At 40.6% G+C, this 24,312-nt stretch overlaps 1 protein-coding gene across 1 annotated transcript in view; it reads right to left on the bottom strand.

Annotated features, from left to right (window-relative positions):
* Positions 1-792: 792 nt before the first annotated feature.
* Positions 793-24,312, bottom strand: part of LOC126210371 (EH domain-containing protein 1-like) — a 44,269-nt gene continuing 20,749 nt past the window's right edge. Inside the window, exons 5-7 of the mRNA XM_049939599.1 lie at positions 10,974-11,136; positions 4,240-4,404; positions 793-1,865 (exon numbers count right to left, since the gene is read on the bottom strand). Coding sequence (XP_049795556.1) covers positions 1,621-1,865; positions 4,240-4,404; positions 10,974-11,136 — 573 coding nt within the window. The 3' untranslated portion in view covers positions 793-1,620. The remainder of the gene's footprint in view (positions 1,866-4,239; positions 4,405-10,973; positions 11,137-24,312) is intronic.

Genomic DNA, 24,312 nt, shown 5'->3' with positions numbered 1-24,312 from the left:
GCTTTGACTTACTCCACGTCCCTGAAGGTTCTCCTTTGTAGGTTCTCAGAACCCAATGAATAAATGAGAATTTTAAAAAAAGCACACAGCCCAGTCTTATTTCAGTTTTAAACTACAGAGGAAATTTTCTATTGGTTTGGGTAGTCACTTCATGCTTCTCAGGGAGTGTAATGTCATAGTGATCAGAAGGGACCCACTGTAGATAGAGACAAAACAGTATTGTGGCAAGACTTTATTAATACTGTACACATTTTCATCAATAAATAAGGAAAGGTGTATAATAAAATCAATCTGGTTAAAATTTTTACCATCCAAAGCATCTACTGCTAAACTCATTTTCTATACAAAATAGAGATTGTTTAGTATTAAATATTTGATAGTTATGACGGTACATAACATGGACTAATTTTAAAAATTTCCTTGTTCGGAAATAGTTTTCAGTGAACACTGTAATTATAAATATGAAATAAATGAACTATCTGTAATTCAGTCATTCTGCATATTAAAATGTACAACGCTGCACCATCAGTATCAAAAATTAGAATTTCTGCAGCCTATTTAATGATCTCTTCTGCTGTGAAACTGTAAAGTAAAACTGAGTGAAGTCAATAAACAATGTTTTACTCTGGTGTACTGTAATTCATGGCAACATGGGTTTGATCCTTTACAAATCAATCCTTCCTAACTAACTAACTAACTAACTAACTCACTCACTCACTCTCTCTCTCTCTCTCTCTCTCTCTCTCTCTCTCTCTCTCTCTCCCCCTCCCTCCCTCCCTCCCTCCCCTCCCCCCCTCTCTCTCTCTCTGCCACCCACACACATTCTGCAAATCAGCTGCAGTACATTACATTCACAAAAATATTTATGAAAAAATTATTAAAGCCAATAGGAAGACAATACACCTCCAAGTGGAAAATAAGTCTAGTATGTACACAACAAAGAGCACAAGTCAAGTCACAAGTGCTACAACCACATGTGTGCAACAAATTCTATGCAACAAACCAGTGGGAGAAGAGAGAGACAGACAGTGTGTGTGTGTGTGTGTGTGTGTGTGAGAGAGAGAGAGAGAGAGAGAGAGAGAGAGAGAAAGAGAGAGAGAGAGATATTATATATATATATATTACTTTTTATGATGAATAAATGAAGTAAAAATCACAAGCATAAAGTAATAAAAATGACAAAGTAGTGAAGGAAGACTTGGTACTGGCAACACAGCACAAATCTCAAAAAGTAAAAAACAGGAAAATGATTCACATTGAAATGCCTTGTTTGCTACACATCAAACGAGTGTGGGATTATCTCAAGTATTCTCTGAATAACGAACAGCTGAAAAATTTTATATGTTACAAATACACATAACAACAGGAAATTTTAAGTAGCTACTTACATCAATCACAGATAGCATAATTTGTCAACAATTGAGTATCACATAGCAAACCTGCGAGAATTTCAGCAAAGAAACTGGGATAACGTTTTACATTGGGTACAACCAGATTAGATTTTATGTTTACAGAAAGCAATGATCACAAACAATCTTACAAAATAATTCTCACAGTCATCTACTCCTTTGTACAATAGGAACACAGTAATGCTTCTCAATACTGGCATGTTTTTCACAGTTAGATTTTGTTTGGAATTTCTACCCTGCTTTCAACATTGTTTGCTAAACGTTTCGATGGTGGTATCAAATGTTCTGGCAACGTTTCAGGCAAATTGTGACCGTCTGCCTTCAACCTCACGAGATACATCGCCAAAGCAAATTCGTCTTTGTCGAGCATATTATCCTTGTCCACATCTGCCAGTAACCATATACTGTTCAAGATATGGCTCGGAAGCTTCGACTTCCGTAGTTCGTCCTTCACATCTGTGGAAGAAGTAAAAAGAAAAGCAGGACATTATCGTTTTTATTTTTTTTAATTACACACACTTTAAAAAAAATCATCACTTTCATAATTATCACGTAGAATCAAAACACAGACACAATGTGGCCGAGAGTCTCCAGAAATCGACAGCGGCTCATCCCACATAACGTGATGGCATTCAGTCTTTGGGAGAAGGTTCTTGCACACGCGCGCGTGCGCGCACACACGCACGCACACACACACACACACACACACACACACACACACACACACACACACACACACACAGAAAATGGCGTATCACTCTACCTAGGAAAAACACAGGTCACTTCATTTGGTACAGGTCAATAACAACCGAGCACAGAGAAAAGCAAAAATGTGAAACAGAATGGTCAACATTCCTGACTATGAATATTACTTATGAGTACTCGCTTGAAAATCACATACATCACAGATATTATCAAATGCCCCAGTTCAGCAATATTGTGTGTGATAGCTGATTCTCATGATGAAAGCATTAGAATGTTGGTCTACTTCGCACACTTTCATTAAAGAGTGTGATTTGGAATCATTTTCATCTGAAACTTCACATTTAAACACAAAGTATCCACTGCAGAGAAAAATGCTGAAAAAGATAATATCTGGTGCCCATACTTGAACTTTATGTAGGCTACTTGTCACACTAACTACAGCACCACACTAAATTGTTGTGGAGAAACAGTTCCTATTTGAAAATAGTAGTAGCACTCATAAATATAATACTAGGGACAAAAATGCCTTATACAGATCAAATCACTCTTACATAGAAATATATAAACTATAAAGCCATAAAATTATTTGATCTCTTCCATTGTGGCTAAAGATGCTGGTAGACAATGAAAAAGCTCCAAAATCAAAATGAATTAATTTGTTCTTGACCACTACTACTCTTTACAAGACATTCCACCTAGATAATGTCTGGTTTTGTTGCAATTTTTAATTTTATTGTGAAAAATTCAGTGAATCAATCATACAGAACAATAACAATATCAGAGAAGGAAAGTTGCTACTCACCATATAGCGGAGATGTTGAGTTGCGATAGGCACAACAAAAAGATTCACACAATTAAAGCTTTCGGTCATTAAACCACACTGAAACCACACTGGCAGTGTGGTTTCAGCTCTCTGAGACTGCACACATGTGTGCAAGTTGTGTTTATGTGAGTGTGAGTGTGTGTGTGCGTGTGTGTGCGCACGGGTGTGTATGTGTGTCTACTGCTAACAAAGGCCTTAATGGCTGAAAGCTTTAATGGTGTTAATCTTTTTGTTGTGCCTATTACGACTCAGCATCTCTACTATATGGTGAGTAGCAACTTTCCTTCTCTGGTATTGTTACATTCCATCCTGGATTTTCCATTGTTTGATACAGTGCAGTAAGTAATAATGGACTTCTGAGTGTACTTAGTTCTTTGTTACGATTCTGCTTCATTCCATTTTCTGGAAATTAAGCTGCCTCTAGCAAATGCTTGAACTTCTATCATCCACTGAGACTGAACTTTATCCCTAATGTAACAAACATTAATGTCTTGTAACAGGTAACACTGCAGTTTTGAAAACAGTTAGCAATATTTTCATCCTTCACGATTCAAATTTTCATTCTTCTCCTCTGAACGAGGGCACCTCCGAATTTTTTATGTGAATATTCTTTAGTCTCTTTAAATAAAACAAACATAAGCAACATTCTACACGTTTATTCCTCATGTCTACATATTTGCAGCCTTCTGCTGCTAGAGGGCTCTGAATCGTAGCGTGTAACACAGCAGTACGTAATGTAACTATGTGGGTTCATGAGAAACAGTGTGCTATACTCGAGTTTCAAATTTGAAAAGTTCATCCACAAGTAGAGCACCCTCCTTCAGCACGATGATGCCAGACCACATACAAGTACTGCGACACCTGCAACATATCCGTTGCCCTGTGTTCAGTGTCTTTGGTCATCCTCCATACAGTCCAGACTCAGCCCCATCCAATTTTCATCTGTTCCCAAAATTTAAAGAACACCTTCAAGGACTTCACTTTGATGGTGATGAAGTGGTGCAAGCAGAGCCGAGGCTGTGGCTCCATCGAGAAAGTCAAACATTCTACAGTGACTGTATCGACAAACTGGGTGACTGTATCGACAAACTGGTCTGTCGTTCGAAGAAACCTATTTGTTGCCAGGATGACTATGTTGAGAAATAAATATCCATAAATGAAGAACAAAGATGCATAATGTCAATAACATTTGTTTTATTAAAAAAGTTTTAAGTTTTCACATAAAATATTTGGAGGCACTAGTTTTCAGCACGTCCTCATATTTGAAATTTATAATTTTAGTTTTCACTGTTTCTGACCTACCTGTTTTTGTCAGTTTTCCGTGCTGTGGCTTCAGATTATCAAACATGTCATCATACTGGCTCCGAAATTTTTCAACAACCCATTCCTTTTCTCCTAAGCCTTGCCTGATACCTTCTCTCTCACTGAACGGATTTTCTGTGTCGACGACACTCACAAATGCACCACCTGAAAGTATTTGGCATTGTTAGTCATTGGGAAAACTTATCACAATTTCAGCCAGTAATTTACTGGCAAAACAAATAGCAATCGTATTTGAAAAAATAAAAATAAAGAAAATGTTAATTTTGGCAGGTTGATAACTTTGCACAAAATTCTTACTTAGGATGTGTGAATAGGCATTGAATAATGGCTTCTGGAAATCAACTTTATGACTACAAACCAAAATTATAAAATAAATTCATTACTTCAGAACAACGAAATGTAGCTATCAACTACAAATGGCAATGGTTAGAACCTCCATAATACGTTGCACCCACATGTCACTCTCTACTCCAAAACCCACCACAGAAAATGTGGCAGAGGGTTTTACGTACCAATTTCCTATTCCATTCACAAATGGTGTGCAAAAAGACAAGCGTCAGTAACCCTCCACGTGAAGTGAAAAAGGATGTGGTTAAATGGTCTCAGTTTGGGGAGATATTGTGTAAAGAGAGGGGTGCTTTTCTTAATTTGAGGGTGTGACTGGAGAATTAGCAGCATTTGTAGATATAGGACAAGATATAAAGATATCACCAATCAAACAGAACAGAACAGTGGGTTTAGGACCTCATTCATTTTTATTTATTTATTTATTTTGAATAGTAAAGTTGCTACTCACTATGCAGCGGAGATGCAGAGTTGCAGATAGGCATATTGTTTGATTTTATTTATTGCTTGATTTCTTCATTTATTTATTTAATCTATCTGGGTTAGGGCCATGAGGCTCTCGTACTGTTACATGTAACCAGGCATTCTACATATTTCACATTACACATGTTACGATTAGCACATTACATCTAAAGTAGAATACAATATTTAGAAATTATGACAGTGTACAAAAGACTCATTTGTGAGTAGTATAACAATAAAGACAATTACAGGAAGATAGACTTAAACTATGAGCACTGGCAGAAATGGATATGGGGGAAAGGCTGAAAGAGGGAGAGATGGAGGAATGTGATAGAATGCAATGTATGAAGACGGGGGAAACGAAAGTGATGCACTCTAGGAATGAAAAGAGAAAAAATTGTACCCAAGGGAAGATGGGAGCATTTGTTTCACTGTCTGATAGGAGGAAAACTGGGCACATATGAGAATTCTTATGGAAACATTTGAGGGTGACAAAAGGAAGTGCTTCAGTTACTTCTTAACAGCAAAAGGGCATCAAATTGTGTGTAGAGCGCACATCAGCTCATTTGGAGGCGGACAATGGCAACAGAGAAGGAGTTTCCAATGTTTCTGCTCCACTTATAGGCTCAGCTCGGACACTATAATCCATTCATCATAAGAATAAACCAGATGTAAACAAACACAAACGTGATGATTGGTCAGAAGCCGTAGCACATGTACGCTGGTGTTGTTACGCTCTTGGAAGTAGTTCCTCCTTATGTATTAGATATCTTATCATTAAGTTACATTAAATAAAACTTTAAGATATTCAAATGTATTAACAGCCATCAACGTTTTTCTTAATCACACTGTAGCCACGTAGCTTTTGTTTCAAAAGTTGTGTACAGTCTCAGCCTCTGCAGAGTTGTCCTCTGATTGTCACGCTGTTAATGCGGAGTATGAAAATGGCTGAGGCTGCTTTCTGTTCCGTAGTGGAACATGTGCATGGAACACAGTTAAAAAGTGCCAAGAAATAGGCTGTTCTTAATGTTTTTCATAAATTTATGGAGATAACTGGCTTTGAAGTTTTCCCAGTTTTGTCTATAATGCAGTTGATAAACTAACACACATTGAATGTGTAGCTCAGTTGGTAGCGTAATGGACTGTAAAGCAAAGGCGGTTATTCATGCGTTTGTTCAGATTTCCCCAGTATCATTTTTTTCTTCTCATTCAATTTGAAATACCTACATCTCATAATTATGAAACTCATCATCTTTTTTATGAATAATGTACGTCTTCTTGTTTCTAATTACATACTGGACATGAAATTCCTTTTTCCATTTCAAATACAAATTCTTAATTATTGATGTTTTATGAAATACTGTTCATAAAAGGTGTTTAAATTAAGGAAACATATCAATTTAATTTTTAAGGCAAAAACGAAAAACCAAATCCTCTTTATTTGGACTACATCCATCATTTTATAACACAGAGGTAGATAAGTAAATGTAGAAACATGAAAAACAATCATTTTCACAGCATCGAGCACATCATACAAATGCCGCATTTTTACGTTTGTTACTGTACCATTACAATATGAACCCAACAGTACCGATCTGGAGCCAAGCTGCAGGATTTGGCCCGAGAAGTAAACAGACTGTTAAGCTGCCAGACGTACTGGAACTAACGCACGCAGCTTTTTCACACGTCAGTGCTTAACTCTGGCAGGATATAGAATGGCTTGTCATAAAAGAAGAAGAGAAAATGCTGCACCTGGTTGGCATTGTGGATTCTGTTGTTGATAGGCTCGGTATCCTTTGAAACAGGTGATACTTCCAGAATTGAAATGTATTTCTCGGATTCGTATAAGGAAAGAGCTAAGATATTACCAGACGACTGACTGTAAGTAATACCTTCAGTGGCTTCAATATTTAACTATATGGTGAAATCCTTGAATACTCTCTTATGCTACACAGAGCTTATGCAGAAAAATTACCCTGTGATTAAGCCAGGAATTTTCAACGTTCTTGTTTTTAGTTACAATAGTACATTAGCTAGAAACGATATTGTGTTGCGGTTTTCGTCTAGTCGTCTAAGGAGCGTATTGTGGGAGATTTGCAGTGTATTATTTCATGCTGCTTAAAATTAAATGATATTTGAAGCTGTATTGCTCCTCTGCTCATCACGTTTTATGTGTGAACTGCAGCTGGCCACGTCACTGCAGGCTAGCTGTATCAGCTGACCAGCCAGTGCTAAGTTAAATGTGCCAGTAAAGCTGTTGTCCCATATTATCGCTAAGTCGATGTGCACGTAATGCACAGCACAAAACGTACTCACATTATTGTACTTGACAGTACTTGTGACAGCTTGGCTGCAGTCCCACGTGAAACTGAAATCCAATGACGATCGAGCAAATGCAGAAGAATACATAGTGCAATGTTTACATCAGGTTTATTCTTATGATGAACAAATTATAGATAAGAGAGACCTTGTGTTTCCATTACAGTGAGATGACAGGCACTTATCTCTGATGTGGGCTACTGAGGTGCTGGAGTCGATGAAGCAGAAACGGTGCGCAGTAACTCGTCTGATCGCAACTGACCTACCTGGGTATACAAAGCAATGACGTGGTTGTACAGACAAATGTTGCATGTGGAACACATTAAAATATTCACAATTAGTTATAATGGTCTCGTATTCTCACCACTCTGACTGTGCAGGATTAGTCTGCAATAACAGAGATTCGGTATAATGACAGCACAAGTTCACATTTCACATCTTGTGGAAATCAAATGATGGAAAGTCCAGATGGGAATATCAACAATGTTACGGAAAGGATATATTGCTACTCATGGTCAACACGACATGTCAAGTTGCAGACAGGCACTACAAAACAACAATCAAACATTTAGCTTTCGGCCAGAACAAAGAACACATACCCCCATTCACACGGGCAAGCACACCTCACACACACGTGATCGCTATCTCCAGCTGCCCTGACCAGAAATCTTGTGGAAATATGCTCTGAAACTATTTAAGGACTTACAGGCAAGCAGAAGTATGTGGCGACAGTATTTTCTGTCTAATTGAAATGCTCATCCAATTTTGCAACCAAATTCTTCCTGGAATACAATAAAGATAAATATAAGGAAATTGTTTGTGGGATTCATAACCTATCAATTTCTTATGCAATAACAAAATCTTCTCAAACTGTTCTGCCACTGACACGGTCTACTCGGAAAACGAGCCTCTCCACTTTCTCCGATCTTCCTGAGCCCTCTTTGCAGCTATTCTTTCCTGGCCTTCCCCTCTCTTTTGTGTGCTTTCTTGCACTCCTTTAGTCTTCTCCTCGGCTTCTCACTCTTCATCTTTGTCTCGTGCATCTTCCTAGACATCTTCATTTCTTTTTTCTTCAAATGTCCATATGCTCTTAATCTTCTTTCCTCAATGTTCTCTTGTAAGTGTTCCACATGTGTTATTTCCCTGTTGTTGTTGTGGTCTTCAGTCCTGAGACTGGTTTGATGCAGCTCTCCATGCTACTCTATCCTGCGCAAGCTTCTTCATCTCCCAGTAACTACTGCAACCTACATCCTTCTGAATCTGCTTAGTGTATTCATCTCTTGGTCTCCCTCTACGATTTTTACCCTCCACGCTGCCCTCCAATACTAAATTGGTGATCCCTTGATGTCTCAGAACATGTCCTACCAACCGATCCCTTCTTCTAGTCAAGTTGTGCCACAATTTTCTCTTCTCCCCAATCCTATTCAATACCTCCTCATTAGTTATGTGATCTACCCATCTAATCTTCAGCATTCTTCTGTAGCACCACATTTCAAAAGCTTCTATTCTCTTCTTGTCCAAACTATTTATCGTCCATGTTTCACTTCCATACATGGCTACACTCCATACAAATACTTTCAGAAACGACTTCCTGACACTTAAATCAATACTCGGTGTTAACAAATATCTCTTCTTCAGAAACGCTTTCCTTGCCATTGCCAGTCTACATTTTATATCCTCTCTACTTCGACCATCATCAGTAATTTTGCTCCCCAAATAGCAAAACTCTTTTACTACTTTAAGTGTCTCAATTCCTAATCTAATTTCCTCAGCATCACCCGATTTAATTCGACTACATTCCATGATCCTCGTTTTGCTTTTGTTGATGTTAACACTTTCATTTCTATCTCTCTCACATTTGTTTCACTTATCTGACTTTGCAAGCACCTTACTTTTTTGTTCTTTCATTCCTGACCCAGGTTTCTGCAGTGCAAAATGGAATAACGTGTTTAGTATGTCATTTTATTTCAGCCAAAGTTCTGAGTCATATGCAATATCATCATGTACTCTGAGTAATCTATCCTTTCTTTTAGACTTACCCCAAACTTTCCCACTCTCCTCCATGAGGTAGAAACTATTAGTTCCAAGAGCTATAATAGTCATCCACTTTCACATTTTTGTATTGGCAATACATGGCCAGCAACTATGTATTAATTAGTTGACAGTGAATTTTCCTTTTGATATACATTTAAATTATCATCAGTCTTCAAGTAACTGTTGGGTAACACATATTAAATGTGTAAAGCCCTGGTCCAATGTATGGGACGATGTGAGCACTAAAATCTCATCAGGTTGAATAAAAAAATAAATCATCATATGGCACAGCAGTCCTTTATGAGCCTTGGCATTCTTCTTCCTTTCCCCATTATTTAGCCTGTCAGTTACAGAGTCTGCTTTTCCAGGACTTGGCAAATTTTATTTTATTATTTAACACTGTGGCTGGATACCCTTCCTGGCACCACAGTCAACGAGGTAACTTGAGGGGGAGAACTCGTGCGCCCCAGCTGCCTGTGAATGTAAACTTTATTCTCCAAGATATCATATTTTAACTATTTGTATACCATATCTGTTGAGGCATAATTTGGGGATAAGACCAACATTTGTCCAATGAGTGTGGGAAACTGTCTAGAAACCACACTCAGGCCGGCTGGTGTTTCAGCCCGAAGTCTGTAATCTGCCTCATGAATTCATTTCAGATCTGGGTAACCCTTGGCTTTACACGGAAGGTCATTCCATTCTTTATTGTGTATTGTCAAACTCCTCAAATTCTCGATCCCAATTTTCTTATATCCTGCTTGACAGCTTCCTCCCTTCTTAAGCACTGGACTTTCAACCCTCTGGGTTTCTTTAGGCACTGTGCTGCATATTTCAATTGAATTTCTCAATTCTGTCATTAGCTTTCAGCACACAGACTGCCTTTTAATCTTAATACAGCTGACAATGTATGGTTCATTGGTTCGTTATTCAGATTATATAATTCACAGTTGAATCTCCTCCTCCAGGCAAAACGAAAACATAAAAAAAAAACTAGTTCTTTAGCTCAGATTGGAAACGATCAAAAGGAAAACTGGCAGTGTCTTTGCTGCAGGAATAATCACACCTATGCTTCTGAAATGACATTTGGTGAGTACACAGATCAGGGCATTATTGTACTGCACTGTTTTTGGCCAAAAATTCGCGAACAAGCGGCAAAGCTCGAGCATTGTGAATTATTACTGTGGTGTAAAAGCCATGAACTATTTCACCATAAATGTGTCTCCTTGGAACCCCCCCCAAGACTGCTTTGTGCAAATGGTGCCGAGTTTAAAGGAGTATTCCCTATCGATCATTTGACGCTGTGGCACTGTGGCAAGAAGTGGAAGAACACGGTGATTATAATCTTCTCACTTGACTATATTTTCCAATCAATATCCTGTCTTGGCAATCCAGAATGGTTACAATGGAACAAATGAGCTTTAGTTTCGACATCGTACCCATACCCTTGTTTCAATATTAGGTGTACGGATATGATGTCGAAACTAAAAAAAATCTTCAACACATAAACAAGAATGTTACATTTCAGCTGTTGTAAAGCAAACTAATCTTACCGTGAATAAACTTTTTGGATCCCAATTTTTCTTCTTCAATTTTCTCTGCTGCCAACATTGACATGAACTTAGATATATCTTTCGCCAGCATGTCATCGACAGACCTCAGGAGACTGGGTGTTATCGCCTCAAATCTGTCAAAGTTCACAGAGTTCAGCAAGACCTATAAGAAAAATTAACCATTTCAATACAATTTAATGTGACACTACTAACTGCTTCATTCATTCATCACGTTACAGAGATCCCATCAAGAGAAAGAGAAGTCAAGCTGTATGTGGTAACCAAAACCAACCGCGGGAACGCCTTGAGCTGCGGGATCGGAGCCACCAGGCAGGGAAGCCGCCGGCGGTGGAGCATGCACCACCGGGTAGACAAGGACGAATCGGACGACAGACCAACGACAACCGACAACAACCGACAACGACCGACAACGACCGACAACGACCGACACAACAAGGAAGAGATAAACAACAGAGGCTTGTAGAAACCATAACACCAAACACCAACAGTAAATCCACTCGGAACCAGGGCCAGGCAAATGTCAACAACGAGCAACGACCAGAACGCAGTACCGCCGAGATAGAGACGCAATCCAGAGCGAGTACCAGACTGACTGGACTAGGGCAGAGCGGGTCCCTATATACGAAACCGGAGGGAGCAGCTATTGGCCGTGGTCTGCACGTGGTGTAGCGGTGACGCCCGCACTGCACGAGAGCCGCTGCGCGGAAGAGCTGCTGCGGACGCGGAGCTCTCTATGGGCTGACCACGTCCATTTGTTATGGCGCGTGTTCGACTTCCGTGGCGGGAGGTACTAGACTGTACATTAACAATCAGCTGTACATTGTCTTCTTTCTTCTTCTTTTTCCAGGCCTTATCCCGAACCTCCACAGGATTGCCACGTTAATACGGATTAGTCAAAGTTAGTGATCAGAGGTGACCGAGTGTACTTCCTGTCATCATCCTTTGCTTCCCAGAACAGAAATTGTGTACCCCATCTATCTGTGTCTCATGTTACACTGTGTCAAAGTGTGGGACTGTTTTTGAAGTGTTTGCAGATCCATAACTGAGGTGGGACGTGGGTATCGCCCCAGTATACCCCTAGTTGGATATGGTAAACCACGAAAAACTAACATCTGGGCTGGCCAGCACACTGGCCCTCATTGTTAATCTTCTGGGAGGACTCGACACAGGACCAGTACGCTTCCCTGAGTCCTGGAAGCGGCGTGCCGATGCATGTGGCTATTTGGACACAACTTAATCTGTACATTCTACTAACAATAAACTAGTGTGTGGCACTATTCCTGCCTATAAAGCTACATGTCACCTTGTAAATTAGAAGGAAAGCTGCTGCTTGTGTTGTGTTACGTCCAATAGCAGTTGTCTTCTAATGGTAGTTTAATTTTTCTTGATCATATCTGTAGTTTTCAAAGAAAACAGTTACCTACATCTGAACAACAGGGGCTAGTTCAAAATATAATACCTATCATGCAGCTTTATTATGATCTTTGCTACTTGACACATAATTAACAGAAAATTTCAATCAATGAATCTAGATAGTCAGATAATTTGCAAGAGTGGCTAATGGGGTATGTTTTAAATTTTCTTTTGAACTAATTGGGATTCCCAATTTCTTGCTTTATATTAGGCGCAAGCTTGTCGGGCACCTTAAATCATAGAACATGATGAATCCTGTGCTGCTTCAGTGCATCATGAAATTAAATGTTTTATGCTATGAGCGTATTTCAAGCCTAGATATAAATTTAACTACAGAGAATCACAAAAAGAACTTATCTATCATTTCCATTACATGGACATTAAAAAAATAAAAAATAAAATAAGCGGTTTAGAATATTACTAAGAAGGAACTCCAGATACAGTTTTAATTGCAATAAATATGCTACATGGAAATACACAGAACCAGAATCGCTTAGAATATATATGGATGGTTCGCAGAGTAATGATACAGCTGGAAATTGTTTCATCAATACTCCCTGGTTGAGCAGTACATTACAAACTTTTATGCTCAATGATACACGCTACAACCAGCAATAAACAACCTTACATACAGAATCAACTTATTTATAAAAGATATATTGGCTGATTCTAGAGCAGCCATTCAAGCGACCTCAACAAACCACTCTACAGAAACAAAACCCACCAGTCCACCGCAGTCCCACTTGTCCATTCTCACTTACTCATTGTCATTATCTCTTTGTGTCTCTCTAACTGTTATTGTCTCCTGCTCCACAGCCACCTTCTCTTTCATTCTCTCTTACTACTAGTCTTCTCTCACTGTCACTGTCTAACAGTTGCTCTTTCTTACTGTTATTATCTCAGCCACTCATTCTTACTGCTGCTGCCTCTTCCACTGTCACTATCTCTCTCTTCCTCACTGTCACTGTCACAGCCTCCATCTCTCAGTATCGCTAGCTCCGCCCAGTTCCACATTCTCCTTCTCTTTATTCCTCTCCCATTTGCACTATCTCCTTTCACTCTTTTCCTAGCACTGTTCTGTCACTGTCAATTCTGATCCGCTTCCTCTGTGTTCCTCTCTTTCTTTCACACGGCCATTCTCCTTCATTCTTTCTATACCACAACCACAGTCTACCATCTTCCGGTATTTATCACTTCTCCACGTCTTCCCCTCTGCCACTGTCTCCTCCTCCTCTCAGCATAAAAAAGTCTGAATATTTTTGCAGAGAAAATTTTTGGGAACATTTTTAAAGGTGCCGAGGAAGGTAGAATGAGGCAGCTGGTACCCCACTTTTCAGCCAGTGTCTTCTAAACAGCAGCATATTCACCTTCTTTGTGCTCCGATAGAAGCATTTTTCCACTAGTTCCTTTACTTTCCCTGTCACAGCAGAGCTTGTCACTCATATGCAAACCAATTTATGGGTCAGTAAAATCTTTATAGTTTTCTTAGGTGAAATTCAAATAACACAACAGTAATTTTACACCTCAAAAATTTTACATGTACTTCAGTACTACAATGTTGGGTTTATAGAACACTTTAGATGGTAATGGGGACACTTTACAGCATATTTCTCTGTACCATGTCACTTTATAAACTATGTTTTTGTACACACCGGATTTCACATGTGTATTTCACATGTACAAGTAGGGTGACTTTGTTCGGGATCCTACAAATATATTGTAAAAATTACACCCATTTCCTGCGCATAGCTGTCTGGGAACCTGCACCTCAGTTTTGGTACCGAAAAACGATGTTTTTGGGGTATTTCTCAATAAGGGATAAAGATTTTTGGAAACAAAAGATGGTACTTCTAGCTAAATGCCTAGAGAACATAACATTAAAATCTGCACAACTTGCTGTTGTTATTTATTATTTAGATTTTGCATCACACTGGATTTCACATCTGTAGTTTACATGTAGAAGTGGGGTAAATCTGAACCACTATATCTCAGAAATAGGCAAAGATATCAAGAAAATGTTCACCATTGTTTGAGATTGGAATTTTAGGAATACATCATAAAAATTTCAGCCATTTGCTGCCCATGAATTAATGGTGGCTCTGTAAGCCCCTGAAGGTACAGGCATAGACCACATCACATGCAAAAAGAACCAGACACTTTCTTCCATTTCCTAAGCAGGAGAAAAGGTGTAATATTCATACTTGACCCCACTTTTTGTCACCAACAGAACCAAAGGTATGAGCCCGGAAGAGTCCTGTTTTTATGAGCGGCATTTTGGAACATAAGTGGTGCATGCTGTCTCATGTGTACTGATTTATTTCTCTAAGTTATTATGTATGTACATCTTAAAATGTTCCTTGGATGCCAGAAATGTATCTTATAACTTTTCTGAGACTTCTGATTATATTATTATTATTATTATCATTATCATTCTCACACATTAATTGTATGTGAAGTTATTAATATTTTCAAAAAACAAAGATGATGTGACTTACCGAACGAATGCGCTGGCAGGTCGATAGACACACAAACACACACACAAAATTCAAGCTTTCGCAACAAACTGTTGCCTCATCAGGAAAGAGGGAAGGAGAGGGAAAGACGAAAGGATGTGGGTTTTAGGGGAGAGGGTAAGGAGTCATTCCAATCCCGGGAGCGGAAAGACTTGCCTTAGGGGGAAAAAAGGACGGGTATACACTCGCACACACACACATATCCATCCACACATATACAGACACAAGCAGACATCTCACAAGCAAATATGTCTGCTTGTGAGATGTCTGCTTGTGTCTGTATATGTGTGGATGGATATGTGTGTGTGTGCGCGCGAGTGTATACCCGTCCTTTTTTCCCCCTAAGGTAAGTCTTTCCGCTCCCGGGATTGGAATGACTCCTTACCCTCTCCCCTAAAACCCACATCCTTTCATCTTTCCCTCTCCTTCCCTCTTTCCTGATGAGGCAACAGTTTGTTGCGAAAGCTTGAATTTTGTGTGTGTGTTTGTGTGTCTATCGACCTGCCAGCGCTTTCGTTCGGTAAGTCACATCATCTTTGTTTTTAGATATATTTTTCCCACGTGGAATGTTTCCCTCTATTATATTGATAATATTTTCACATTGATATGGAGTCAGATGTTAAATGCATTATGGATTCATTTCCAATAAAGCCATATGTAACAACAACAGTGTCCATTTCTTTTTGTGAATCTGGAGATACTATCAAATGGTTTACACCATGTGTCCACCAACACAGATGCCCTAAAATATGACTAGCATCATCGAATTACACAGTCCTGTACTATCAAAATTGGGGCTTTACAGCAGCCAACTTGGAAGGACAGCTTTGCTCAGGACAGGGATTTATATCACAAATAAGATACATGATGAACATTACAGAGCTATCAATAATTTACTGAAAATGGCTGCTCCATGCACACAAACTTTTATATTTGAAGAATGTATACTATCCAGCCCCTTCACCAGTGGAAAAATGAGGACTGTCCTATGTGTAACCATGTAATCAAAATCCCAAATTTTTTTACGGGTACCATTACCACTATTTTTGATTATATGTAAGGTTGCCATTTAGTGCCTATGGTATACTACTACAGAAAAATGTATACTATAATTTCAGAGTACAGTCTCTGTTGTTACATAAATTGCAGTACAATTTGCCACAGCAAGAACCTATGTGTTTGAGAATGTGATGTCACCACAGTTTACAAAAAAATCAATTCACTACAAGTTGTTGGGCTAATAGTTGCGTTGTCATATTCTTTACACGATATCTCAACAAGATACCTAGTTGTCTTCTTCAGGTATCAATATCGTCACTCGGTTTCAGACTACAACCAAACTGCAGATGGTACCCGCTGCACACTGTCCTAGCAATTACGCAGTTGGACACTACTGTTGCGGCAGTCTGAACTGCAACATGCTGTAGCATAAAGCAATGATTCACAGCCAGCTACATAGCCAGGGTGGCTACTCAAACGTGGAAAAAAAAATCCCTGGCAATTCCAGAAGTGAGGAGGAACATGGTGTCAAGAAGCTCCTGATAAATTAATGGTGAGCAGGGCATGAGGGGGGGGGGGCACGGGGCAGCATACCACATTAATGACTTCTCTCAGCTGAGCTATATACCAGCAATAAGCAGTACTTCATCTCAGTTTTTAAACATCTATAATTTATATGGGGTAATATTCACATAATTAACACACTTTGTAATATCAAGTATTTTAAAATTTGTGATTCGTAAAATTCAATTTCAATGTTCGGTTAAAAAAAGCAGAATTCTCTGAGATTTTATGAAATTCCTAAAATTCCTGCGATTCCCGTTATTTCTCCAGACAAAATGCAGTTCCCTGAGATTTCCAGTTTTCCATAAGAACTGCCACCCCGGTAACAGTAACCGAGCTCCTGTGATAACACAAGTAGCCAGGGCAAGTGTACAGCCAAAGAGCTACAGCTCAACTGGGCAGCACTGTCAACAGGGCAAAGCTGCCGGTCTAATCGCTATCAGTTCGCATTGACGATACCGAGACTCAAACTGGTACCACTGAGGTGAAGTCTCTCGTCGTGTGTTGTCGCCTTATGGTGTGACTTGGAGTGTCTGCACCCCTGTCAGCTCCATCAATCTGAGTACTTCAGTCCAGCTGTAAGCTTGCCGTGCAATCGACTTCCGTCTTGTTTTGGCCTGGTCGCAGTCGTTGCCAGCCTTTGGTACACCGTCTATGTGGACTTATCCACTGCCACTAGTCACAGTCGGTTGCAGCCGTCGACTATTGTACAAGGACAGTAGAGCAAAGGCTGTTTTACTGACCAGGATTTTCAACACCGAGCTTGCCGCAATACTGGAAGATCCCCTCCCCACAGCTATTCGCATGCGCCACTGTGGGAGCAGAAGTGGCCATCCTGGATCACTGGTTTCAGCACAGAGATCATAGCACAAAGCATTTCAGTTTGTATGGAATAAAGTCTGCATTCAGCTCCTGAGGAGGACAACTAGGATTTTTTTGTGTTTGCTTTTATAAGGAGGTTGTTTGTGTTGTTGCCCCAGATAATAATTAGACGAAATATTTGTCAAGATTTGTAAGCGGTGGGTCCTCGAGTTATGGCAATATGCGAACACGTGAAGTAAGTTAAACAGTTTTATTAACAAAGGCTGATTATAAAACACACAGGCTACACGCACCCTTCATCATTGTGTCCGACATACTAATTACCGTCGTTTCGAAAGGCTCTATGGTGAGCTAAGAAAAGAGACATCTTCGCACCCGAGGCCACGCTTGTTAATACAGCGTGCTGCGGACGGCAGCCAGTCGCTTACGCCCTGCGTCGCACTGCAGCCGGACGCACATGTACTGGCCAAGCACATTGTCAGCATTCCAGATAGGTCGGCTGGTGAGCTCGTGTTACATACCCTACGGCTGCGTGCAACCTGTAGACCCTTACACTTTAGACAATATTGTAATGTAGGTAGTAATAAACAGCTTCTGGTTTAAATGCATACAAAAACATGATGCATGATCAACATCTTGATACCTGTCGTCATGTTTCTAAATGATGTCATTTGTACACACTTTAAGAACTTGAATTTTTTTACTAACTTTAAAAAATCTGCTGTTAAATAAACACAGCGATTTTCAAAGTATTTTCTGATCCCTCAGGATGTCTCTCTTCCCTGATTTTTTGCTTTTTTCCCTTCTTCATGTTCCTTTTTTGCTGGCGAACCTTTGTCCAATAGTACCTCAATTTACTAGTGCTTTCATACTGGATGTTTGGGGCCACCAGCTACCATTTTACTAATCTGATCGCATCAGAAGGTGGGCGTCATCTATCCTGCTTTTAGTGTGCATCTATCTTATCAACATCAGCAGTTCAGTAGTTTTTTGCTAGGTTTCATTTTGGGAAGACTTCCTCTTATGACAAATTTTACATTGTGAACAGTCTTAAGGCCCTACACATGCATCAATTTATCAGCCAACCGACCAACTGCTAGCAGTACCCACACTGTTCGACTGATGACACACCTTGATCACAGTGCCACCCTGTTCCTGTCACTCTCTGCTTGTTGATTATATTAAGTTCGTTGTGGTTGTGTTACCTGAAATACTGATCAGTGTAACAAAGACACAAAAACTTAGCTTTCAGTTGATGTTATAGAACTGACAAAGCCAAAAAAGTGAGAAAAAGCTGTGGGCATAGAAATCGCTTCTTCAAAGGATCAAATTCGCCTACATTTTACTATAGAAGGAGTTGGGATCCAAAAATTTCCAAAATTATTTTAGAATAGGTGAGACACACTTTTCTGAGCTGCTAAAGCTCATCAAGCCACATTCAACAAAAATAATACCGGTACTGTGATGAGAAAAGTAGTAAGCTGTGAGGAGAGGCTCTTAGCTGTGGTTAAGCTTCTAGCCACTGGCAGGATTTACCATTCAAAACTAGTAATTCAATGCAGCTCTATCTTCACAGTTACTACATAAAATTATTCCTAAAACCTACAAATGGTTCAAATGGCTCTGAGCACTATGTGACTTAACATATGAGGTCATCAGTCCCCTGGAACTTAAAACTACTTAAACCTAACTAACCTAAGGACATCACACACATCCGTGCCCAAGGCAGGATTCGAACCTGCGGCCCTAGCAGTCGCGCGGTTCCAGACTGAAGCGCCAAGAACTGCTCGGCCACAACGACCAGCCTGAAACCTTCTATGTCAGTTACAAGTGCCTGAGGAAGTAGATCATAGTAATCAAAACAAATACAACAAATGCTGTTGAAAAAAACTTTTATGTAATTATTAATGTATGTAGCATTAAAGATGTCCCCTACAGTTTAAGAAACACATTTCAAATTAGAAATATTAAGACTAGAAATTGTTGTGCATCACATTATGCAATAAATATAAAACACATACACAAGAAATGAAGCATTTAGCAATCATCAGAGCTCTAAAAGTTTTTAGTCCTACACTTTTACTCTTGACATCTTGGGTTGTCGGGTGTTCTGCCGGATATCAGCGTCGTAGTTGCACAATATTTTGGTCACGTAGCTCGTAACCTTCATCAGGTGCAACCTGATGTCCGGCAGAACACCCGACAACCCAAGATGTCATTAGATCACCGGGAAAGCCTGAAGAGTTACACTTTTACTCTTCATAAAGCAGAGGGTATGGTGTTCAGATAATATTCTTTAACACTTCCTAACAATGAAGCAAGTACATTTTATGAATAGAAGTCCATCGACTATCTGTATTTCAATTCTGATACACAATGGAAATAAAACTTAAAAACCGAAATATAAATAGTCGATATGGGTTTTGTCATATATTGTTACATCCATGAGAAAAGCCAAGTCTGAAATACATTGTCAATAACAACAAGGGCAACTATCAATAACAAAAGAGGCAATAGTAAGCTCTTAAGGTGTGGCAAGAAGAACCACAGACCCAGAAGCAGGTTGGCCAATGCCTGGCCGATGTGCAGTTGCTCTTGATAACGAGATAAAAGCTATAATTACACAAAGAGGGCCACGTGTATTACTGACAATGGAGTCTTCAACAAGGATTGGAATTAAAACTAATAGGCATACAGCATTTCTGGTTAGAGAGAGAGCATGTAACGAGAGGCAGAAAGGGAGAGTGCCTTCTAGTGGGGACAGCACTACGTCATGAGAAGCCAATGCAGGGCTTAGGACGCAGTGTGTGACTATATCAAGAGAGGCATCTCTACCACTCCACCCAGCATCTGAAGAACCACTGAACAATCGTGCCCATACATAGCCAATAAGGAGCCAAGTAGCCCTCAACATTACGTCACGGGAATAGCTGGTGGGGGCAAAGGGGGAAATGTGAACAAAACTAGGGAGCAGGACACTGCAAAAAGAGAGCAAGAGAGTAGTTTTCGGACATCCTGATGGGAGGTGCTGCAGGCACGAAGCTGAGAGAGCCCGAGTTTGTTGCAGAGTTAGCAATAGGAGCTTGTGGGCATGTAGGCAGTAGCAGTAGGACTCTGAGCTTATTTGTGTGGGTCACATTTGTTAGACGAGACAAAAACAGTGTTTGTCAGTCACCGTCTGTGTATCAGACTTGGCCGCTTAGTGGAAGCAGCACTGTCAGAGCAGTTAGGATTTACGTACTTTATTTCTGAATAAATCTCAGGTTGTTAAACATTTTTGGAGAGTTATTTCAGTTACCTCCCAGTCTTTTACCTTTCACGCCAGAGATTGTAACATCTCAGCCATGCCAAAGTCTCCTCCTTATTACGGCCAACCAGCTAAGCCTTTTGTTACAAACCGTGTCGCTCAACCCCAGGCAAAAAACAAGTCTGGGACGCGACATTCTATATCTGTCATCCTCTATATGTTCTGCTTGAAATGATTATGGATTCATTAGAAAACAAAGCAAGCACTTCCTTTTTTGGATCTCTGTTACTCTACTCCTCGCCTAACGTGTCCTACAAATATCTGCAGTCTTCAAACTTCTCCAGAAAATCTGTCATCAATGTTCTATTTGCCTCACACTTCGTCACATATCTGAGCAATGTTTATTCTCCTGTGTTGTGACAGAAGAAGAACTTATATCAGGCAGTTGGCACGACAGTGCTACATATGGCACAATTTGTCGGCTGAGGTGGTGGGAGGTTCAGCTGTCAGGTGGTCATACCCGACCGACTGCTCGACAAGCAAAATTGATCTATTGTTCACCCAACAAGCCAACACACATACAATATGTCAGTCAGTCAGCTGATAAATTAGAGTGTATGTAGTCCCCTTTAATCTTAAATTTGTGATTTAAGAGCATTCACTTTGTATAATTACGCAGGCAACTGTAGCCTTCAGTTCCAACAAATGAAGCACAAAAATGTCTCTTTAGTTGACAAGTGATTATTTTATGATCCCCCTTTTCTTTCATTTTAAACATACCATAAGAAGATGACTCTGTACGAAGTCAAAACTGGAAATGATACTGTAGTGACCCACATAGATTCCACACCAGAGATCACAGCCACCAGTTGTATTGCACACCACTGAAGACGGCAGTTACTACTACCATCAGAGGCCACCACTCGTGAATGCATTGGTAGCCCCTACTCCATTCACTCTACCGGCCAACCAACTGCTTATGGAGTCGGGCCTTGCCCTCAGTTACATGTTGACATTCTGACTAGGATTATCAGACTAGTAGCGTAGCCACTCCGTCGCATGTGTCTTCTTGTGCAAGTTATTTCTAGGCGTAGTAAAGTGTTGTGTTTGTCATTGTCTGCATGTTCTTGTGACTAGAATACAACGGTGACAAGCAGGGTCATATTTCCACGTTTTTCATTGTGCGATTGCTTTTTGCATCTTGTTGTGACTCAGAGACTCTGCTTCAAATGTTGGTGCAACAACAGAACAATCTCATCACAGTCATGTGACAGGCTTTGCTGACATTGCTCTCTAAATCTTCACCTAAATCTCTGCTTCCTTCTCCGTTCCCACCATTTGACGAGGCGACGGAAGACTGGTATGTACGAACACTGCCTACGGCAACATTTCCACACCTTCCACATTACAGGTGAGAAGGTAGGTCTTAATCATAAAAATCATTCTGCCACGGCCAAGTCAAAAGAATCATATGCGGATGTCACAATTCTCATCTACTCCACCTCAAATAATGAAGTTCGGCAAAGGGACCTCCAATTAGGGAACCCCTCCCTCAAAGAAGTTTTATCAATAGCCCAGCCTTATGAGGTCTCACACCCTGCTGGTCAGCAGCTGGAAGTCTGGTGCAGCAATGCGGCGGTACAGAGTGGCTCGGCTGCATCCATTGCATCCAGGGTGGATGACATTGCAGCAGTGCAAGCTGGCCGATCTGGTGACTTCCACACCGTGCGTAAACAACATTCCAGCTGCACTTCCCGTTGCCGTCATGTGCGTCTTCTTAATCTCAACATGACAGATCAGAGGGTGCCTATTGTTGGGCTGTTCGTCATACGTGTTGAAAAAAATGTCACATCGTGGTAGTCTGTCACTCAACTGCACAGAATGTATCATCGGAGAACATTGATATCGATATCGAGGAAGTGTTGTCATCAGAGGCAATTCCCAATCAGGATTCCGACAAACTTTTTATAGAGGCTTTGGTTCTCTCGTGACAGCTGCACCTGCAGGTAGACACTGTCGCAGCAGTTTCCCTGTTTAATGCCCAACATATTCAAATCTCAGCTCTCTGTTGCTGTTGCCGTTAAACAGGTACCTCAGGGGATATGGTAAATAGCAAATCCCCTTGCTTGGCCAACCTACAGATCAGTGATTCTGCCTATTACCTTTATTGTCGCCACGATGCTAGTTCAGTAAACCTTTTTGGGTTTTATGCCTTTCAGGTCTTTGGCTTTTCGGTCACAGACTCCAGCAATTGGTATCTGCCAAAGCCCACAATCAATCATTGGAATCTCTGTGCTCAGAATTTCACAATATCTTTGCCGAAGGCTCAAGATGCACCCCAAACTCTCAAATCCACATAACCTTGAAGCAGTTGGTGCATTCTAGATTCTTTCATGCTAGGCAGACCACTCCTATAGCCCTACACTCCCAAGTGAAGGTGGTGCTGGACCAACTTGCCTCTCTCACAGCTGTTGTTCCCATTTCCTCAGTGAATGTGTCATGCCCCTTGTCATTGTGAAGAAACCTTCTGGTAAACTGCAGCTCTGCAGCAATTTTAAGATCACTGTGAATTCATAGTCTATGGTCAACACATACCCATGCAACACCCGGACAAACCATTCACATGTTTAGCATGTGGTCAATTCTTCTCCAAACCTGGTCTTGCCGAAGCAAATCAACAGGTATCCCTGGCTGAGGAGTCGAAGTGTATCATGATTCTTAATACCCTTTTCGGCCTGTATCAATACCAACAGCTGATGTTTGAGGTGGCAAGTCCACTCATCTCCCCCCCCCCCCCTCCACCACCACCACCACCACCACCACCACCACCACCACCACCACCACCACCACCAAATTTTTCAACGATTTCTGGAACAGGTCACATCTCTTATTCCACACTCTTTCAGCTACCTGGATGACGCTGTCATTACTGGACATACTATGAGCGAAAACCTACACAATCTGTGTCCTTTTTCAAAAACTCAGGGCCAGTGTTGCTACCTGCAGAAATCCAAATTTTTCCAACCATCTCTTAAGTATTTGGACCACACCATTTCACAGTGGGACATCCAACACATGGCGAGTCTTTTCAGCGCCATTATGCACCTGCCATGTCCCTCATCATTGCAAGAACTGCAGGCTTTTGTGGGCAAAATTCCCTATTGCCACTGTTCCATTACCAGGGCATCCAGCATTATACATCCTCTCTACCTCCTTCTCTGATAGGGTCCTTCCTTTGTCTGGTCTCCAGCATGTGACCAGGCTTTCACCACACTGAAGGAGTACCTCAGGTCAGCACCATATCTAGCTACATTTGATCCTGGCAAACCACTGCTTTTGGCTACAGACACATCACACTACAGCGTGGGAGCAGTCCTTGTCCATCAGAATGCAGACATCTTGGAACAGCCACTAGCATTCGCATCCAAAATTCTCAGTCTAGCATAGGTCCACTAACCTTGGGTCGAGAAGGAGGCTCTGGCCATTGTGTATGCGGTCACCAAATTTCACATTTTCTTGTGTGGGAGCAAATTACAACTAATTATGGACCCCAAGCCATTAATTTGTCCCTGATAAGGTGGCCCACAGATTTCAGCTATGGGCCTTGTTCCCCTCCAAATACAACTATGACATCCAATTCTGCCCCACTGGGAGCCACACCACTGTCTTATCCTAGAGTCTGATTGGGAGGAGCTCACATGTTTTCATTTTGATACCACCTCCTGGCAAATGGTACAGGTTTTCCCATCATCAGTGCCCG

Source organism: Schistocerca nitens, chromosome 10 (genome assembly GCF_023898315.1).
Source record: "Schistocerca nitens isolate TAMUIC-IGC-003100 chromosome 10, iqSchNite1.1, whole genome shotgun sequence".
Classification (NCBI taxonomy): domain Eukaryota; kingdom Metazoa; phylum Arthropoda; class Insecta; order Orthoptera; family Acrididae; genus Schistocerca; species Schistocerca nitens.
Note: the sequence above shows the minus strand (reverse complement) of the source record. Positions and strands in the feature narration are given on the sequence as shown.